The sequence below is a fragment of the Mesocricetus auratus genome, unplaced genomic scaffold (genome assembly GCF_017639785.1).
Source record: "Mesocricetus auratus isolate SY011 unplaced genomic scaffold, BCM_Maur_2.0 Super-Scaffold_100046, whole genome shotgun sequence".
NCBI classification, from domain to species: Eukaryota; Metazoa; Chordata; class Mammalia; order Rodentia; family Cricetidae; genus Mesocricetus; species Mesocricetus auratus.
In genome coordinates, this window is record NW_024429223.1 from 4,217,595 (window position 1) to 4,239,366 (window position 21,772).

Below are 21,772 nucleotides of genomic sequence, written 5' to 3' on the forward strand. Positions count from 1 at the left end.
TTAGACTCTCTCTGCATAGAGTCCGGCTCTCTGTACCCACTCCCATCTGCTGCGGGAGGGAGGGAGCCTCTCTGTCGACGACTGGACAAGGCCCTGATGTATGAGTAGAGCAGAATCTCTTTCTTTTGTTTTTTTTTTTTCCCCCAGTCATTTGGTTCTACCCTAGGCCTCTGGGCTAGCCAGTCTGGTTCCCGGCCACGCACGCAGTGTCTTGCCTGGGCTCCCTCTTGAGGTGTGGGCCTCAAGTTAAAGCAGACCCTGGGTGGCCACCACCGTCCCAGCGCATTTTGCTGGTAGGACAGAGTGTGTGTGTGTGGGGGGAGGGTTTTGTGGCTGGGCGTCTCTTTCTGTAGCCTGCGGAGTACCTTCTCACACCAAAGAGAGTAGAAGGCAGGGGTGACTCCAAGTCCACCCCAGCTCGACCTCTCTGGGTTCAGTGAGCTGTGTAGAAGTTGTCCTCAACCCTGGGGTCCCTGCTGTCAGTTTTCAGAAAGTGACCTTCTGACCTAACATCAGCCTGGGTTGTTTAGAGATCTCCATGGGACCCCCCTTGGCCAGCACCCAACAGCTCAGTCGAATAATGTCACCCAGAACCACTACCGGAAGCCTTGCCTGGCCATATAGACAACCAGTGCAGACTCTGTATTCTCCATGACGAGTTTTCACTAGGATCACCCTCACAGATTCCAGAAGCTTCCACTGCACTAGGTTTCTATGCGCGCGCACACACACACACACACACACACAGTGCACAGGGCTCCCCAGTTCCAGCTGTGTTCCCTTCCTCCGCCTCCGAATCCTTCCCACCCCCAGTCTACCTGCAAAGCTTATTCTGTTTCCCCTTCCCCGAGAGACCCGTGCGCACCCCCAGAGCCCTCTTCTCTACCTGACCTCTCTGGGTCTGTGGTTCGTAGTTCGATTATCATTTACTCAACAGCCAATGTCCACTTACAAGTGAATATATATAAATACTCGCCTTCCTGGGCTTAGATCGTGTCACCCAGATGATTTTTTCTCAACTTAATATATATATATATTATATATATATAGCCAAGGACCCCTTTAAAAAGAAGGGGGGGGGGAGAGCCCGGCTTGGTGGCACCCGCTGGCGGTGGGGGGGGGGGTTGTGATCTTCAGGGCAACCTGAGCTTCATAGTGGCGCCTTGTCTCAGAGTGAAACCAGGAGCAAAGGAAAGACACAGGGAAGGGAAGACAAGCCCAAGAGCGGAGACCTGCCCGAGAAGGAGCAGCGTGAGGAGGCTGACTCCCGGCCCCTTGGGCAGCCCCACTCCGCCCTAGCCTGCCTCCGCCTCAGTCCCTCACCCCCCCACGTGGCTCCCTGCCTTGTGGTGTGCACATGGCGGCCGTCTGTCCTCTCCGAGTGGTCTCCTCTCGCGATTGCTGATGCCTCCGCCCCTGGTTCTGCATCATCGCTGCCCTTCCTCCCAGTCGCTGCACACGGCAGCGTTTGCTGGGTAGCTCACGTGGCCGGCACGAAGAAAGCGTGCGCACATGTAGACCCACGCCGTAGCACATTCCTGGGGTCCCTTAGAACCTCAGGGCCCTGTTTGATCGTCTGAATCAACCACAGGAAGCAGCTTCAGGCCCAGGCAGAGCTGGTTCTGGATGAAAACAAGCTGTTGATGGAGCAGTTGGAGATTCAGCAAACAAAAGCCAGGGACACCCACCAGGAGCACCTCCAAGAAGGTGAGTGGGCGGGGCCGGGGGCGGGGTCTTACTTTTCAGCGTTGTAAGTCATGCGTTCATTGCAGTTCTCAGTCCGCGTGTCTCTGGTCCCTTGGAGGGTCAGCTGAAGTGGCTGTGGGGTAGGATAGCATCTGGGAGATGGGAAACGTTACAAAACGAAGCATCTGAAACAACCCAAGACCGTGTTCTTAGTTATCTGTTGACTGGACAGAAAGTAGAACTTCCCTGTGCCCCCCTCCCCGCCCTCTCCCACTCCCTGTATGCAAAGAAGCAATTTTGCATTGGGTTACAGCCGTCTTAGTTAGTGCTCTAAGGCCGTGAAAAGACACCAGGAGCAGGGCGACGCCTTTTTTTTTTAAAGATTTATTTATTTATTATGAATACAACATCCTGCCTCCATGTATGCCTGCAGGCCAGAAGAGGGCGCCAGATCTCATTATGGATGGTTGTGAGCCACCATGTGGTTGCTGGGAATTGAACTCAGGACCTCAGGAAGAGCAGTCGGTGCTCTTAATCTCTGAGCCATGTCTCCAGCCCCGAGCAGGGCGACGCTTGCAGAAGAAAGCATTTCATTGCAGGCTTGCCTGCAGCTTTGGAAGCTAGTTCATTAGCGTCATGGTGGGGAGCTTGGTAGAACACACCTAGAACTGGAGTAGTAGCTGAGGGCTTTCACAGAGAGAGAGAGAGAGAGAGAGAGAGAGAGAGAGAGAGAGAGAGAGAGAGAGAGGAAGAGGGGGGAGGGTAGGAGAGGCGAGGGAGGAGAGAGAAAGAGAAAGTCTGGGCCCAGCATGGTCCTTTGAAACCTCCTCCAGCAAGGCCACACCTCCTAATCCTTCTAATCCTTTCAAATAGTGCTACTGCCTGATGACTAAGCCTTCAAATCTATGAGCCCATGGGTGTTAAGAGAAGCTTTTTCCTTGAGAAGGAGCCGTTCCGCCAGCCTGGTTCCAGAGCCGCTTAGTCCCAAATAAACACACAGGAGGCTATATTAATTATGAAGCTGTTGGCCTTGCTTGTTTCTTACTGGCTAACTCTGACTTAAGTATTTATCCCATAATTGCTAATCTGAGTATGTTTCTTACCGGAGAATAGTTCCAGGCTTCCTACCCCCATGGCGTTACATGTTGACTCTCTTGTGTTTCTCCTTCCCAGAATCCTCCTGGACTCCTAGCCCCACCTATCTAGATTCCTATTGGCCAGCAGTAATTTATTGATATATACACAGGACTTCCCCAACACATGGGGGTCATTTGTATTCAGATCACTCATCCCTAACCCTAGGGTTTTAAGACAGGGTCTCCTGTGTAGTCCAGGTTGGCTCAGAACTTTCCAGAAAGTGTTCTTTAAAGTGAGCCAGGTTGAGAGATTTTTTCCCTTGCTTTGATTAAAACCAAATAGGAGCCCTCCCAATAGGGGTTCCCTCGCCTGTACTCCTGGAAGACAGGGATCACAGGACAGGAGTCTGAAACAGGCTGTCTTGCCTGATCTCTGTGAGCCTCCTATTTTCCTCTGTCCCTGCTCATGTAACAACTCCCTCTGAGGGTTGGAGCAATGGCTCAGTGGTTAAGAGAGGACCTGGGTTCCATTCCCAGCACCCACACGGCAGCTTACAGCTGTAACTCCAGTTCCAGGGGATCCAGCACACATGCATGCGAGACAGCAACGCACGTAAAACAAAAATAAATCTTAAATAAAAACAAAAGGAAACAACAAAAGCCAACTCCCTCCCCACAACCGAGAGTTCACTGCCAACCTCTGTTGCAGCTGAAGTTACTGAGCTCCAGTTCCTGGCTGGCCTCAGAGTCACTATACACCCAACATGGCCTTGAGTTTCTGATCCTCCTGTCAGACCTCCCAATTGCTGGGATAACAGGCGAGTTCCACCAAGTCTGCTTTATTTTCTCTTGCGTGCGGTGCTGGGGATTGAACCCAGGACCTCGTGCACGGGGTACTTGCACTTTGAGGGCTGAGCCACACCGCCAGCCTACAAAGGCCATTTCTGTAAGCTAGCTGACTTTTCTAGTAATCAGCATGGGTACAAGCTAGGAAACAGCGTGCCACTGAGCCGCAGTCCTGCCTCCCCTTTTTGTTGGTTTTGGTTTTCGAGACAGGATTTCTCTGCGTAGCCCTGGCTGTCCTGGAACTCCCTTTGTGTTGCGGGATTCCCGCCTGGGTCCTGTTTCCCTGCTTTAGAGCCTCTTAGTTATAAAGAGACTCTTAGTTATAAAGCTGTTGGCCAGTGTTTAGGGCTGCTTGTAGGCTAGCTCTGTCTTAAGTATTAACCCATAACTACTAATGTATATATTTCTACAAGGTCTTATCTTACGGAGAACGCCAGACTCAGGCGTCCTCTCCTCCCAGGATCACGTGGCAACTCTAGCTTTTACTACATTTCCCAGAATCCTCCTTGGCTCCTAGTCCCACCTATCTTGCTTCCCTATTGGCCAACAGTGCTTTATTTATCAACCAATAAGGCAAACAAACAGAAGGACTTCCCCCATCACCTTTGTGGACCAGGCTGGCCCCGAACTCAGAGATCTGCCTGCTTCTGCCTCCCAAGTGCTGGGATTAAAGGCGTGCGCCACCACCTACCCGCCTCCCTACCTTTCTTCTTTTTTAAAGGTAAGTTTTTGAGATGGGCTCTCACTGTGTGGCCTAGCCTAGCCAGAGCTCGAGGTCCTCCTGCCTCAGAGCCCGAGTGTACCACCCCCACGCCTGGCTACCACGCGCGTTTCAGCCAGCCTCGTCTATCACGCCTTCATCTTGTTCCCTGCCAGTGTCTAAGCTGACCAAACAACTTGTGCTCCTGGAGGCGAAGACGCAGGACCAGGAAAAGCAGCTGACGGACAGCAAGGAGCAGCTGGGGAGCTTGCAGGCCAGATGCCGAGAACTCAAGGCACAGCTGGACAGCAAGATCGCCGTGGATGTTCATACGTCAATTGTCAATGAGCTGAAAAGGTGAGCTTGTCGCCTCTCAGCAGGAGGCTGCTGGAACCCGCTGTAGGAAGTGGAGAGTACGCAGAGATTGCTCAGCTTCTGTTTTAGTTTTGGTTTTTTGGGGGGTGGGGGTGTCCTCTGGCCCCAGTTTGTTTTATATGAGTATGCTCTACACAGGGTGCGCTGTACCCACAATGCACTGTACACAGTGTGGACCATACCTATGGTGTGCTATACACAGGGTGTGCTGTACACACGGTTCACTGTACACAGAGTACACTGTATCTATGGTGTGCAGTACACGTGGTTCACTGCACACAGTGTGCACTGTATCTATGGTGTGCAGTACACACAGTTCACTGTACCCACTGTGCACTGTATCTATGGTATGTAGTAGACGCGATTCACTGCACACAGTGTGCGCTGTATCTATGGTGTGTAGTACATGTGGTTCACTGCACACAGTGTGCACTGTATGGTGTGCAGTACACACGGTTCACTGTACCCACTGTGCACTGTATCTATGGTGTGTAGTACACGTGGTTCACTGCACACAGTGTGCACTGTATCTATGGTGTGTAGTACACACGGTTCACTGCACACAGTGTGCACTGTATCTATGGTGTGCAGTACACACACGGTTCACTGTACCCACTGTGCACTGTATCTATGGTGTGTAGTACACGCGGTTCACTGAACACAGTGTGCACTGTATCTATGGTGTGCAGTACACGCGGTTCACTGAACACAGTGTGCACTGTATCTATGGTGTGCAGTACACGCGATTCACTGCACACAGTGTGCACTGTATCTATGGTGTGCAGTACACGTGGTTCACTGCACACAGTGTGCACTGTATCTATGGTGTGCAGTACACGTGGTTCACTGCACACAGTGTGCACTGTATCTATGGTGTGCAGTACACGCGGTTCACTGCACACAGTGTGCACTGTATCTATGGTGTGCAGTACACATGGTTCACTGCACACAGTGTGCACTGTATCTATGGTGTGCAGTACACGCGGTTCACTGTACCCACTGTGCACTGTATCTATGGTGTGCAGTACACGCGGTTCACTGTACACAGTGTGCACTGTATCTATGGTGTGCAGTACATGCGATTCACTGCACACAGTGTGCACTGTATCTATGGTGTGTAGTACACACGGTTCACTGCACACAGTGTGCACTGTATCTATGGTGTGCAGTACACACGGTTCAATGTACCCACTGTGCACTGTATCTATGGTGTGCAGTACACACGGTTCACTGCACACAGTGTGCACTGTATCTATGGTGTGCAGTACACACGGTTCACTGCACACAGTGTGCACTGTATCTATGGTGTGTAGTACACACGGTTCACTGCACACAGTGTGCACTGTATCTATGGTGTGCAGTACACGCGGTTCACTGCACACAGTGTGCACTGTATCTATGGTGTGCAGTACACGCGGTTCACTGAACACAGTGTGCACTGTATCTATGGTGTGCAGTACACATGGTTCACTGTACCTAGAGGTCACTGCACGTGTGTTTGCCGTCTCTTGTCCTTCAGCCAGTTGCAAAAGGAAGAAGAGAAGGACAGCGCCGAGATGGAGGAGCTGCTGGGAAAGCTGACCGCCCTACAGGTGCAGAGCAGGAGTCTGCAGCTGGAGAAGAGCAGCTGGGCCAGCAGGAGCAGAGCTTTGGAGGCTGAGCTGGAGCGCATGCGCAAGGCTAACAGGTGTGTGCATGTGCAGGAGTGTGCATGTGCAAGAGTGTGTGTGTGTGTGTGTGTGTGTGTGTATGCATTTCATTCCCTTTGTCTTGTCTTTCTCTGATAGGGACAACGAAATGGGAAATAATAGCCAAACGGATGGGTGTAAACAAAAGCTTTTCTGTGCATCTGAAGTTCTCAAGTCTGTGGTTCAGATATTGATAGCCACAGGGCAACCCTGCGCTCTAGACAGTTTCCTAGCCACCTCCTCAAAGCCTGTTTTTCCACTACTGCACCCCAGCTTTCTTCCTTTCGTTCTTTTTTCCTTTTGTTTTTAATACTTATACACTTACTGCTTTTGAAATGTCTTTTGTTCTTTGTATCATGCATGTATGTATACATTGGTCTCCCCAACTCCTCCCTTCCACACCTACACACCCACACCACACACACACACACACACACACACCACAACAGCATCCCCACACACACACACACCACACCTACATCCCCACCCACCTACACACACCCTAACACACCCACACACACACCTACATCCCCACCCACCTACACACACCCTAACACACCCACACACACACCTACATCCCCACCCACTTACACACACCCTAACACACCCACACACACACCTACATCCCCACCCACCTACACACACCCTAACACACCCACACACACACCTACATCCCCACCCACCTACACACACCCTAACACACCCACACACACCACACCTACATCCGCAGCCACATACACACACCCACACACACCCACACACACCACACCTACACCCCACCCACCTACACACACCTACACACACCCACACACACCACACCTACATCCCCAGCCACATACACACACCCTAACACACCCACCCACACATGCACACACCACATATACACACCTGCACATACATCATAGCTATACTCACACCACACACACCTGAACACACACACCACACACACACTCCACACACACGTATGCACAAACCTGCACACAATCACACTAGTAACCCCCTTCCCATCTTCATGTGGGATTCCATTTTCAACAATGTCTCTCAACCGTGAGTCAGAAAGTTAGGAGAGTAGTGTTTGATCAGCTGGCTCATTGCCAGGCATTTTGTGAGTGCTGTTTGTTTGTTTGGTAGCCACAGGTCCCACATTGCAGGGCAGGCGTGCCTGGAACTCCAGCCGTCTGCCTGAATCAGCCTCCCAGGTGTGGGGACGACAGCATGCCCGCATAGTTGACTTTTGAGTCTTCTTAGCTGGGTGAGGACTCAGTCCTTCTACCTGGCTTCAAATTAGATTCATTTACTTCTTGAAATGTAAAAGAAGATGGTATTGCTGGACCGTAGCATTTAATTAGTTAATTCTGCGGGGCTAGGGGTTGGGACCCAGGGCCTTATGCAGACTAGCCAAGCCCTGAGTGTAGTATTTAAGTATTAGCTGGTAGCCAAGTGTGGTTGCACATGCCTTTAACTCCAGCAGGCGGATTCCTGTGAGTTTCAGGCCAACCTGGTCTACACAGTGAGTTCCATCCAGGACAGCCAGGGAGACTGTCCCCCCAAAATGTAAAAGTATATACCTATACACACAGACACATATATGTGTATACACAATATATACATATACGTACATACATATACGCACATACTAGTTTTTAAACATATGTTTGTATACACATATTCGCTCCTCCCGAGCCACACACGGGCTCACTTGTTTTCATTTTTTGCCACTGGGGACCTCTGCAGGCGATACCAAAAGAAAATTGATGTTCTCAGAAAGCAAGTGGAGAAAGCCATGGGGAAGGAGCTATCTGCACACCAGTACCTAGCGAACCTGGTGGGCTTGGCAGAGAATGTCACCAAGGAACGGGACAGTCTTAAGTATCTGGTGAGTTTCCTCCAACTTACGTTCTGTAGACTTAAGCTTTAAGACTATTTTTTTTTAAGCAAGTCTATAAAAAAGCTTCTTATTTCAGTATTTCAAACCATATTTCCAAATTCTTCAAAGTTTTATCTTTTAACTATGGGCAAAACTGTTTTTTTTTTTTTTTAGAGACAACGTATCGCTGCATAGCCTAGGCTGGCCTCAAACTCACGATCCTCCTCCAGCAGCCTCACAAGGACTGAGGTTATAGTTCAACCAAAACATGTTTTAAAGAAAGTCAGCCAGAACTTCTAAGTAAGGGCAAATGTTATTTTAGAAGGTGAAGCGTGAGCCGGGCGTTGGTGGCGCACGCCTTTAATCCCAGCACTCGGGAGTCAGAGGCAGGCGGATCTCTGTGAGTTCGAGAAGCGAGTTCCAGGACAGCCTCCAAAGCCACAGAGAAACCCTGTCTCGAAAAACCAAAAAAAAAAAAAAAAAAAAAAAAAAAAAAAGAAGGTGAAGCATGGGGCCAGGGGTGGTGGTGCCCTTGTCCATCACACAGCAGTGGGTGTGTCCCTGCATCCGTTTACCCACTGCCTGAAGAGCTCCTCCCCACAGATGATCCTGAGAATCCCAGACACAGGGCTTGGATTCCGTAGCCAAGTGCATGACCCGTGTGTGCATGGCCCCGGGTTCCATTGCCAGCAACTGAGGGAGGGAGAGAGAACCAGGCTCCTGCAGTTAGGTAGAGATCACCTACAGATGTAGCAGCAGGGAGGGGGATTAAGTCAGCTATCGGTGGGTGTCCTAGATGCGGGAGCAGCACACGGCCAGCAGGAAGCTGGCCCGGTCCCAGACATTGCCACGCTGGTTCAGAAAGATGTCTGCAGCAGACTGTGTGGTCCAAGAGGACAGCTGCCCCCTGTGTCAAGCCATGTGGGCTCAGGAAGGTCTGATAGACTCCCCCAGGCTCTGACAGGGAGCTGCCTCCAAGGGGCCGACTTGCAGGTGCCGATTCATAAGCCCTCTTACTCACTTGAGTTTTCCCTTCTGTGTGTTCCGGGCACATAACACTTCCCTGCATATCAGCGTGCAGTGGCCGGCGTGTCAGATTAGAAGGAGAGGTTGGCGAGTGTCTTGATGAGAGACCAAGGGGGACATGACGAGAGTCAGGATAAGGGGTTGGGGGGCTGTCAGGAAGTTCTGCCCCAGGGCGGTGGGCAGACGTTTTAGCCCTTGCTCATAGCCGAAGAAGCAGGAACAGTGGGGAGCTTGAGGGAGATGTTGCTTCTTAGTAAAAAAAAAAAATGCTAATCGGATGTGTCTCGATATTATGTATACTTAGTGTTACAAGGCATTTTTCACAGTGTGACAGTAACTGGCAAGACTCCAGTAAAGTCTCATTGTACATTACTGGCGATTTTTAAAACTGTGACTTATTACTATTGAGCAGGAGAGAGTGAGTGTCCATGTGTGTCAATGCACATGGGCGACAGTCACAGGACAGCCTTCTCTCCTCCACCGGGTGCCCACCGCGCCAACTCCCGGGCCCCATTACTGACAATTTCTGCATCCTTCCTGACTTTGACCCTGCGTGACAGGAAGCTCGAAGCCATTGAGCTCTTCTGACTGGGGCTTCTCCCGAATTTCGGCCGCCGTGCTGAACGTGCCCGTGTTTCCTGTCACAGCACCTAGTGTCCCTTCCCTCTTGTTGGAAGGTGCCGAGCAAAACTGCTCACCTGGCGGGGGGGGGGTCCCTGTAGACCCATCTTATCCACAGGGATATCTTACGCATGTCCCTGGGATATGACCTCACTCCCCCGTGGGCCGTAGAGTCTTTGGCGGTGAATGGAGATACTGTCCAACTTGACGTGGCCCCCTTCAGGCCCGAATCTCAGCCCAAACCTCAGCCTTGTGAGACAGGCATGGAAATACAGTGGAAGCCACACACTCTGTGTATCAATATTTAGAAGTTGTAAATTTAGCTATCTCCATCATTTAATGGCCTGAAAGCCAGACCACCGAACCAGAAAGGGATGTGGGCTGAGGTGCTGCCATGGGCGTGGCTCTGCTTGTCAGCAGGACCTCTGATATACCAAGGCCCTGTGGTCACGTGGGGGAAGACAGGCATATGGAAGCTGACAGGGCACTTGGGGTCCTGTATCACCCAGACCAGGGTGACACTGGCTTCCCTGCTGGTCACACCCCTCCTGCTCTCCAGGGTGTCTGCTCTGGGCCATATCTACTGATGACCAGGGGTCACATGGAAACTCTCCAGCGCCCCCATTTGGTTTCACCTTTCTGAGGAAGACATAGTGGTCTGAGGAATGGACTTGGTAGCTACCAATTGGATACTTCTTCCTGAGTTTAACTTTGTCTGTCGGATCCTACCTTTCTTGAAAGCCAACTGCCACCACCAGACTTCTGACACCATTTTGTTAAGAGAAGCTTTTTCTTTGAGAGAAACCTTCCCGCCAGCCTGGTTCTAGATCCGCATCAGTCCCAAATAAACACACAGGAGGCCATATTAATTATGAAGCTGTTGGCCTTGCTTGTTTCTTACTGGCTAGCTCTCACTTAAGTAATTACCCTATAATTGTTAATCTAAGTATGTTTCTTACTGGAGAATAGTTCCGGGCTTCCTACCCCATGGCGTTACATGTTGACTCTGCTGTGTTTCTCCTTCCCAGAATCCTCCTGGACTCCTAGTCTCTCCTATCTAGATTCCCTATAGGCCAGACAGTGCTTTATTGACAAAGGCACAGGACTTCCCCAACAGGCGCCCCCATATACTTCTCTTTGATTTTAGCAGCTGGAACCCTTCATGGTGTTACGGGCTTGTTTGCCATCTGGGTATCAGGGGGAACTGCTTGGCTTTAGACGATGTCCCTCTTGGGTATCCTGCCTGCCGTGTTGGTGTGAGAAGAGCATTGGGTGTTGATATTACTCTCTTACACTTTGTTGTGACCAAACTAGTCAAGTGACAAGCTTGCTTTGATCACGGCGCCTATTTCTTGAATACTACCGAGGGAACCATGACCGAGAGCTACTTACGGAAGGAGGAGTTCATTCTGGCTGATGGTTCAGGAGGGAGAGTCCATAATGGCAGACGTGGGGGGAGGCTATCAAGGCTCACAGCTCATGCTCAGTGACGCACTTCCTCCAGCAAGGCTCCACCTCCTGCAGGTTCCCTGCATCCCCGACCAGCGCCACCAGCTGGGGACCAAGTCCAAACACCTGAGCCTGTGGGGCACACACCCCATTCAAACCGCCACAGGGATGCCGTGTCCTCTAGCAAAGAGATGTGTTCTGAGGCTCTCAAAGGCCCGGTCTGGGGGCCCCAGAGCCTCCTTTAGTACCCAGGAGAGGTGCACAGTGTGGCCCCTGTCCAAGCTCTGCCCACAGCCCTCTCTCGGGGAGTGGGGGAGCCAGAAGTGGGGTAGGCGGAATTATATGTAGAACTCTGTGTGTAAGCTAAAGTAAGGCTTCCGTTTCTGTCCTCCCCTCAGGCTCAGTGTCTGGAAAGCGAGAAGCACGGAGTCCTCAACAGAATCCTGAAAGGCAACATCCGCCTGGGAAAGCTGGAGGAGAGGGTGAAGGTAAGCGCGGGGCCATCAGTGCGGGGCCGTCAGTGCGCCGTCTCCCATGGGAAAGGTACCCTCAAAGGGGGGTCCGTGTGGCAGGTCTGTGTCTCCCACACAGAAGAAAAGCTGTACCAGGCTTTGCTGGCAGACAGCACCGTGTTCCTCCTCTAATGAGCCGTGGTTTGCTGCACAGTGAAACGCCATGCAATTATCTGTTTAAAACAAAACTACAGAGAAGTCTGCTGGCTCTGTGGTTAAGTGATGTCACTGTAAAAATAATTCTTTTTTTAAAAAAAGTTAAAAAAAAAAACACCCGGAAATGTAAAAGCTGTACACAATTCGTTTTGTTTTGTTCTGTTTTGTTTGTTGAGACAGGGTTTCTCTGTATGATAGCCCTGGTTGTCCTGGAACTCGTTTTGACGACCAGGCTGGCATTGAACTTAGACATTGGATGAAAGGCCTGTGTTGCCACCCCCTCACCCCACTTCTTTTATTAAAAGAGACTTATTCTTACTTTCTGTGTAGGAGTGCTTACCTGAGTGCACCATGAGCATTCCTGGTGCTGCAGAGGTCGGAAGACAACAGATCCCCTGAACTCTGGAGTTAGACATGGTTGTGAGCCAAACCTGGGTCCTCAGGAGAAGCAGCCCGAGCTTCCTAAGCACTGAGTCACCTCTCCAGCCTCCTAGATGCATTTCTTATTATTTTTATTTTGTCTTATTATTGAGTCATGGTTTCTCTGGGTAGCCCCGGCTGTCTTGGTACTCGGTCTTTGGCCAAGCTGGTCTTGAACTCAGAGATCTATCTGCCTCTGCCTCCCAAGTGTTGAGATTAAAGGCGTGTGCCACCGCCTCCCGACTATTCTTTTTTAAATATTTACTCATTTTTATGTGCTTGACTGTCTTGTCTGTGTATATGTTTGGCCATCGTGTGGGTGTCTGATCCTCTGAAACTGGAGTTAATGGGTGTTTGCTAACCACGTGTGGGTGCTGGGAATTGAACTCAGGTCCTCTGCAAGAGCAGCCAGTGGTCTTGACTGCTGAGCCACCTCTCCAGCCCCAAGATTTTACTTTTAAAACTCGATTGTATTTGGTGTCTGTGCATGATGCACGTGTGCCTTTTTGCATGCAGTATGCATGGGTGTCGTAAGACAACCTTGTGGAGTTAGTCCTCTCCTTGTCCAGCTTTCCTGGGATCAAACTCGGGCCTTCAGGCATCGTCAGGTGGCAAGCATCCTCTTTTTCAACCCACGTGGAGTTTATTGAAGGGAAAGGGAAGCAGGAAGGGTGGGGGAGAGAAGCAGAGAAGGGGTTAAGGGAGAGAGAGAGCTCGTGGCAAGCATCTTACCCACTGTGACATCTCACCAGCCCCCCCTGAGCTCTTCTAAGACCAATGTCAGAGATTTAGATACCCGACTCCCATAGAATTGATATCCTAATGACTCTTATGATCGGTTTTCATATTCATTCTGCCTTAAGAGTTGGCTGGGGGGACTGGAGAGATGGCTCAGTTTTTTTGTGTTTTTTTTAAAATTTAAATTAGAAACAAGCTTGCTTCACATGCCAATCCCAGCTCCTTCTCCCTCCCCTCCTCCCCCACACCTCCTCCAAGTCCCCCAACATCTCACACAACCCCCACTTTGCTCCCCAGGGAGAGAGAGGCCCTCCATGGGGGATCTCCAGAGTCTCATTTCATCCGGGGCAGGGCCCAGGCCCCACCCCAAGTGTCCAGGCTGAGAGAGCCTCCCTCATTGTGGGATGGACGCCAAAAGTCTATTTGTACGCCAGGGATAAATACTGATCTACTACCAGAAGCCCCATAGATTGCCAAGTCCTCCTCACTGACACTCAAATTTAGGGGATCTGGATCAGTCCCACGCTGGCCTCTCAGCCATCAGCCTGGGGTTCATGAGCTCCCCCCTTGTTCAGGTCAGCTGTCTCTGTGGGTTTCACCAGCCTGGTCTTGACCCCTTTGCTCATCACTCCTCCCTCTCTGCAACTGGGTTCCAGGAGTTCAGCTCAGTGTTTAGCTGTGGGTGTCTGCCTCTTCCTCAGTCACTGGATGAAGGCTCTAGGATGGCATGTGAGGTAGTCCTCAATCTCATTATCGGGGAAGGGCTTTTGAGGTAGCCTCTCCACTAACGCTTAGTTTGAGATGGCTCAGTTTTTAGAGCCTTAACTATCACATGAAAGGCCCCGGGGATTCTTGAGGACCTGAGTCATGTGGAATGGGAGGTGACGGGACCGTCTTTCCTCTTTTTGCTGTTAATACTCGGGATCGAACCCAGAGCCTTTGGACGCTAGGCAAGCCCCGTGCCGCTGAGCTACATCCCAGCCCTTGCTGAGGCATCTCTGGTAAAGGGAAACAGTGCTGACGCCGCCGGCTGATGAGGGGGTCGCCCATGCCAAGTGCAGACATAGGTCTGGGCGCGTGGCTCCCTGGGCAGAGCTGGCCTAGCGTGCGCGAGGCCCCGCATCTGATCCTTAGCACTCTATGAAGCTGGCTTTCCTGGTGCACACCTGTAATCCCAACACGGGAGGAGGAGGCATAAAGATCCTGAGTTCACGGTCACCTCCAGCTACCCATGGAGCTTGAAGCCAGCCTGGGCTACCTACCCAAGGCCCCGCCTCAAAAACACAACAAACAAATGAAAATTACAGAAGTAGATTCATTTGCAAAAACGTCCAATTGGTTCTGTGATGCAGAACCAATTTTATGTTTACTTTTCATGTTTAGCATATTAATCCCACAGAAATCAGACATAATATAGATTACTAATATGGTTTTCCTTTTCAGATTTTTTGTTTTTAATTGTGTGTGTGTGTGTGTGTGTGTGTGTGTGTGTGTGCATGTGAGTGCAGGTGCCCTTGGAAGCCAGAAGAGGGCATTAGAACCCTTGGGGCTGGAGTTCTAGGTGGTTGTGAGCTGCCCACGTAGGTGCTGGGAACTGAACTTGGTTCCTCTGTAGCTGGTGCTCTTAACCACTGAGCCATCTCCCAGGTTTTCTTATACCTGAAATTCTTTTGTATCATTTCTTAAGTTTGTTTTCTTGAGCCAGAGTCTCGCTATGTCACTTAGATAACCTCAAACTCATTTTTGCCTCTGCGTGAGTGCCGGGCAAGCACTGTCCTCAAGCTCCAGCTGCTCTGGGTCCTCCCGTCCCTTTAAAGCCCACTCTTGCTTCCAGTTGAGCCTTGTATGAGGCACGCTCGGCACTGGGCGCTCACCGAGTTCCTTCCCTGCAGGGGTACAAGAAACAGGCGGCCCTGAAGCTGGGGGACATCCACCACCGCCTGCTGGAGCAGCAGGAGGACTTTGCTGGCAAAGCAGCTCAGTACCAGCAGGAGATGCGGCACCTGCAGCAGGTGCTGCGGGAAAAGCAAGAGGTCCTGGACGAGGCGCTGCAGCAGAAGAGGTGGGTGTCTGGACCGCATGCACGGGCGAGCGGCGGCCGGGGCCCTCCACACTGCTCCCTTGAGACAGGGTCTCCCCGGGATGCTGGGGCTTACATTTTCTCAGACACACCGGAAGCCCGCCAGCCCCAGGAGCCCATCTCTTGCAGCCCTAGGAGCCAGTTGCGTGTGATTTGGGTGCCTGCCTTCGGGGCTGGGATCCAAACGTCAGTCTTCATGACCGCACAGCAAGCGCTCGCGCTTGTAATCACTGAGGCAGCCTTGTCTCCAGCCTCTGTTCACTTTTTTGTTCTCTTTCTGTATGTGTGTGTGTGTGTCTGTATGCCTGTGTCTGTGTGTCTGTCTGTGTGTGTGTCTGTATGTCTGTGTCGGTGTGTGTCTGTATGTGTGTGTGTGTGTGTGTGTGTATGTGTGTCTGTATGCCTGTGTGTCTGTGTGTGTGTGGTCTGTGTGTGTCTGGGTGTGTGTGTGTGTCTGGGTGTGTGTGTGTCTGTCTGTCTGTCTGTGTGTGTTTGCTTGTTTCTGTATACTGTAGCCCAGACTGGCCTTAATTTCACAGCCTTTTTGCCGCAGCCTCCCAAGTGCTGGGATCGCAAGCACACACTAACAAACTTAGCTACCACTTTCTTAAAGATAGATGGTCCATTGTCCTAGAGACTACTCTGTTGCTATGTAGAGACATCATGACCATGGCAACACTTATAAATGAAAGCATTTCATTGGGGGCTTGATTACAGTTTCAGGAAGTTAGACCACTATCGTCATGGGGGGGAATGGTAGCAGACGGATGGGACTGGTGCCGGAGAAGTAGCTGGGAGCGACATCTGTTGGCAACAGGCAGAGACAGACAGACAGACAGGCAGGCAGGCAGAGACAGACAGACAGGCAGGCAGGCAGAGACAGACAGACAGACAGGCAGACAGTCACAGACAGACAGACAGGCAGAGACAGACAGACAGACAGAGACAGACAGGCAGGCAGAGACAGACAGACAAGCAGAGACAGACAGGCAGACAGGCAGGCAGACAGACAGACAGACAGGCAGGCAGGCAGGCAGGCAGACAGGCAGGCAGACAGGCAGACAGGCAGAGACAGACAGGAAGACAGACAGAGACAGACAGACAGTCACAGATAGACAGACAGGCAGAGACAGACAGACAGAGACAGACAGGCAGGCAGGCAGACAGGCAGGCAGGCAGAGAAGCAGACAGACAGACAGAGACAGACAGACAGACAGTGGTGGGGGCTTGTGAAATGTCAGCCCTCACCCCCAGTGACACACCTCCTCCAACAAGGCCACACCTCCTAAACTACATCAGTGTCTAATAATTGGTCTCTGCTGCCTTAATTCTACTTCACTGCCATTTCTCTGTGGTGAAACCTTCAAAATCCTCTCTCCTGGCTCCTGGACCTTAAGCGTCTGTCGCTGAAGGTCTAACTACTTCAGGGTTCATACGGGCTATTGGGATTTCTTTTCTTTTTAGAAGGTTTTGTGTGTGTGCGTGTATGTGTATCTGTGTCTGTGTGTGTTTGCACGTGTACGTGTGTGGAGACCAGAAGCTGACATGAGACAGGGCCTCACTAGACCAGAGCGCTCCAGCTGGCTGGACCAGCGGGCCAGCAAGCCCAAGGGTCCAAACTCAGGTCCCTGAGTGAGTGAGCCGCCCCCAGCCCCCGACTTCCTTTTCAGTCGCGCTGTTTTCAGCCATCCTCTTCTTGCCCTCAGAGAAATGGAAGGTGAGCTTGAGATGGTTCTGGAGTCCACTGCCAAGGAGAACCGAAGGATGCGAGGCCTTCTCCAGGCCACCCTGGAGAGGGGAGGCCCCCAGCACACCAGAGCTCGGGAGGACGCTGGCTTTGGTGGCCTCACCCAGGGAGACCTGCTGGTTGGCCGTGATTTCAGCTACGGTGACACGCAGCCTCCTGCTACCATTGCCCGCCAGACTTTGGGGGAGTCTGTGGCCTAGACCTCCCCGACTGAGGTGACTTCCCCAAAGCTGGTGGGTGACTCCCCCCCCCCCCAGGGCGGATGTGACAAGGAAGCCTGGGGGAGCCACTGAGTGTCACAGGCGAGAAAGAAATAAACCAGCCCCAGGCGCCAAATGCTTTTCCGTGTTCCTTTTTGGGTTTAGTTTTCCCTTTATTTTTCTTTAAAAAAAAAAAAAGTGTTAGGCAGGCGGATCTCTGTGAGTTCGAGGCCAGCCTGGTCTACAATAGCGAGTTCCAGGACAGCCTCCAAAGCCACAGAGAAACCCTGCCTCGAAAAACCAAAACACAAAACAAAACATGTTAGGTATTGAACCCAGGAGTCTGCACAGGTGACACAGCAGGCTGCCACTGAGCACTTGTTATCTGAGACAGGGTCTCACCGTGCAGGTCAGGCAGGCCTTGAACATTTGATCTTCGTGCCTTACTCTGGAGCGCAGGGGCTGCAGGCGTGCCGGGATTGTAGGAGCGCCCCCTCACAGGTCTCTCCACGTTGGTCTTAATGATGTGCTGTGTTAGCAGTGAGACAGCCTCTGGTCACATTGCCCCCAGGCTGGCTGTGTGACGCCTTTTGTCTCAAGGCTCCTAACTGGACGGCTAGCTAACCCTGGAATAATGGAGGTGCTGTGTGGTGCCTGCCAGAAAGACTCAGACGGCTAAAACTGTGACATCTCCCTAGGAGGCGACCTAACAGGTAATTGCGGTGTCTTGTCAAAGGCTTTACCACCACTGTCCCAAAACTGAAGGCCGCACAGTGAGTCTCCCGCTGGTGGTGGCTTGTCGAAGGGACACAGCTGTCGTCACAACACAGAGAATGGCTCCTCCACTCTGTAAGATTATTTTCTACCCTGTGCTGCCGCCACTGCTTCTTACGTTCCAGACATCCAAGTGGGGTGTCCCCAGGATCACATCGTGACCAGGGAAGCGGTACAGGCGGTGTGGTCCCTGTACGCTACCGAGCTTCCTACCGGGTTATAGGAAACAGGCCACCGCTGAGCCCGCAGCACACAGGCCGGCAAACAGCAAGGCAGACGGCCTGCAGGACAGGAAAGATCATGGGCTCTTCATGGAGAGGCTTTGATGTCCTGGCTCTGAAGGAGAGATAGGAGTGTTGTGCCCAGACTCTGAACCAAGCCTTTTCCTGTTTGCGCCGCTTTCCCTTGGGATCAGCAAGTATTGCACAGCTGAAAAATGGCGTTCCTCTGCCTGTCATGATTTGGATCTTAAAATGTCTCATGCAGGCAAAACACCCATACACATAAAAATATATATATATATATATATATATATATATATATATATATATATATAACCTGTATATATTAACAAACAGACAAAAAACAAAACAAGTGATGGCCGGGATGAGGAGTGAGTGACGCCAGAGGCAGGGAGGGGGCCGTGGGGTTAGGAGGGGGATGGAGGAAAATCACCGGTCTCCCAGGAGGAACCACGTTACCTGGAGCAGTGGCAGGCGTGGCCAGGATGTGGCCCAGCGGCAGACAGCATGCTTTCTTCGCTCAGAGCCTTGAGCTCGGTCCCCAGCCCGGAGTGAGAGAGGAAAGACAGAGCCTCGAACACAGGACCATGCTTCTGCTGGCACCTGCATTTGGGGGACTCGTGTCTCCGCTGCTTCGAAGCTGGCTTCCGTTCGTGTCCCCTGCTGCTTCTCCCTGACTGACTGACAATGACTGACTGAGGGTCTGTGGCCCTGTGAGAACTCACACGTTCCCTAGGCTCTTCCCAGGCGCTTCAGGAACTAAGCGTATCATGCATAAGGCTTATTCTCTTGAGCCCAGCTGTTAATCCCCCAGGGTGAGAATAAGACCACTACCTCAATTTTTGAGCCAAATTTGAAGCAAGCTTGATTTTTACAGGCTGAGAGCTGACCAGCACCTGTCTCTTATGTCTGGGTTAGAGGGAGAGCAGCCCTGGGCCCGGGCCCCCCACCCCCACCCCCACCCCCCGTCTCTGTCTCTCTCTGTCTCTGTCTCTCTTTCTCTCTCTCTCTCTCTCTCTCTCTCTGTCTCTCTCTTTCTTTTTTCAAGACAGGTTTTTCCCTGTGTAGCTTTGTAGACCAGTTTGGTCTGCAATTCAGAGATCCGCCTGCCTCTGCCTCCTGGGTGCTGGGATTAAAGGCGTTTGCTGCCACCACCGGCTGACCAAGCCCATTTCTTTTTAAATTTTCTTCGAGACAGGGTTTCTCTGGGTAAGCCCCTGGCTGTCCTGGAACTTGATCTGTAGACCAGGCTGGCCTCAAATTTACAGAGATCCTCCTGCCTCTGCCTCCTGAGGGGGCTGGGATTAAAGGTGTGCGCCATTACTGCCTGTCTCTGAGCCCATTTCTTAGGCCCCTTTTAAGGAATAGAATCACAATGCAGGCTAACAGAAGCCAGACAACTAAGCAGGAAGGAAGAATAGAAAAATCTCAAAACAAAATCAAACAAACCCAACATCCTTCACCATGTGATCGCTGTTAGGCCCAGATCTCGGAATCCCCCAAGGACCAACAAGGAGTCCCAATTCGTGTGCAAAAGCAAACAGCCTGTCCCAGCTGGTCTTAAACTCACAGAGATTCACCTGCCTCTGTCTCCCGAGTGCTAGGATTAAAGGCATGCGCCACCACCACCTGGCTACAAACCTTTCCCAAGAGATCTTATGCTGTTTCAGAAATGAACCAGCTGTGTCAAATTCATCACACATGCAGTAGTTGTCGTTTATAGAGGCTTACAAAAAAGGAACTCATCTTTAAAGTAGACATTGTTCGGCTGTCACCTCCAGCTCACTCCTGCTTGATCCAGAAAGCCCCGTTCCTCTCTTCAAACCCTCTCAAGAGAATCTTCGAGACAAACGGACCAGTTCCGCATTCTTGGTGGCTATGGCAGCTCTTACCCTGAAGTCCCTGCCCAAGCATTCCAGCTTTGGGCGCAAACCCAGCTTGTGGCAGACACATCATCACCCCTCACCTACAGGCTATACAACCTCCCTGCTTTAGTTCAGGCGCGTGACTTCTCGGTCTTGGAGGCGGGAGAACTCACCTGGGTGTTGCTTTGCTCAAATAAACCTGTTCTTTTACTTTTTCTATCCAGCTTGATTTGGTTTACTGCGTCAGCAGAGAAACCTACCATCATGGTACAGAAAGCCTGTTAGCCAACACTAATATATCTCCCATAAGCCGGTAGCTGCCAACAGTTTGCAACGTCTGTGGATTCATCAAGCTGGATACTAAAATTGCAAGCGGGGCAGATTTAATTTCCTGTGTTGCCTGATCAAGAACATCAGCAGACAAGGCCATCTGTTCCTCTGTGGACAATGTCATCACGTAAGGAAACTGCACTCAATGGCATAGCGTGTTCGATTCCCGCCATAACTTGAACACTGTCTTTGGTCACTGGCAACAGTAAATCCTCAGCGACGGTGAGCTGTTTCACAGCTCTGGAGGTTCTGAAGTGCCGCCGAATACGAGGTTTCCGCGGCTGCTATGCTCTATTTGTGATACCACCGGCTGTTAATCCCACCAATCAAGAATAAGGCCACAGTTTGAAACCGAATTTGAAAGCAAGATTTAGTTAAACACTGGCCAGGTGGATGGGCTCTGGCCAGGTCCATACCCAGATTTCTGGGAAATGGTCCAGAATCACAGTTTGTAGCGGTTTAAGAAGGATTCATTACATTTCCCATCAGGTCCAGTCAGGGGCCAGCACTCATGCTGATGTAACTCCAGCCTGTGAACCTTCTGCCCACATGGAGTCAAGCACATTTGGTAGGGGAGTGAAAACATCTGCCACAAACAATGGCCTCCAGCATTTCAGGTCCTTTGGGCAAGGGGCTTGCAGATCAGAGGCATTTCATCACATGGATCTTTAAGGCACAGTAATTAAAACTTAAATTGTAACGTTGGCAGCCAGGCAGTGGTGGCGCATGCCTTTAATCCCAGCACTCGGGAGGCAGAGGCAGGCAGATCTCTGTGAGTTCGAGGCCAGGCTGGACCGACAGCCTCCAAAACAATACAGAGAAACCCTGTCTCGTAAAACCAAAAAAAAGAAAAAAAAAAAAGAAAAAAAATGTAACATTGGCTCCCACACTAACCACCAGTTTCAAGTTCTGGCTCTCGAGTCCATCAGCTTTGCTTCTAAAATAGTTGGTTTCCTTACTGGCAAATCTCAGAAGCTTTGCTATCAAAATGGCCTTGAAGTTTGTTCAGCTTTGTAGATTCCCGCTGGTAGAACTTCACAACAAATGACACATTTTGGTTTTTTTCAATTCCTGCTGCGATTGTTGAGGTAAAAAATGTACCGTAAGAAGTCTTCACTATCTTTTCTTAAGGTTCTTTTTTCTGTGTGGCCCATGCCTTGGGATGGTTTTCTTTTTTCTTTCTTTCTTTCTTTTCCTTTTTTTTTTTTTTCTTTTGGTTTTTCGAGACAGGGTTTCTCTGTATTGCTTTGGAGCCTGTCCTGGAACTCGCTCTGTAGACCAGGCTGGTCTCGAACTCTCAGAGATCCTCCTGCCTCTGCCTCCCGAGTGCTGGGATTAAAGGCCTGCGCCACTAATGCCCGGCCATGGGATGGT

General features: G+C 51.1%; 1 protein-coding gene across 2 annotated transcripts in view; it reads left to right on the forward strand.

Moving 5' to 3' along the window:
• Nucleotides 1-17,323, forward strand: part of Cep89 (centrosomal protein 89) — a 49,396-nt gene extending 32,073 nt beyond the window's left edge. For both annotated transcript variants that reach the window (XM_040735429.1, XM_040735430.1), the window contains exons 13-19: nucleotides 1,592-1,707; nucleotides 4,485-4,665; nucleotides 6,203-6,370; nucleotides 8,106-8,247; nucleotides 11,733-11,822; nucleotides 15,053-15,222; nucleotides 16,947-17,323. In XM_040735429.1, coding sequence (XP_040591363.1) covers nucleotides 1,592-1,707; nucleotides 4,485-4,665; nucleotides 6,203-6,370; nucleotides 8,106-8,247; nucleotides 11,733-11,822; nucleotides 15,053-15,222; nucleotides 16,947-17,187 — 1,108 coding nt within the window. In that variant the 3' untranslated portion in view covers nucleotides 17,188-17,323. The remainder of the gene's footprint in view (nucleotides 1-1,591; nucleotides 1,708-4,484; nucleotides 4,666-6,202; nucleotides 6,371-8,105; nucleotides 8,248-11,732; nucleotides 11,823-15,052; nucleotides 15,223-16,946) is intronic.
• The last annotated feature ends 4,449 nt before the right edge of the window (nucleotides 17,324-21,772 follow it).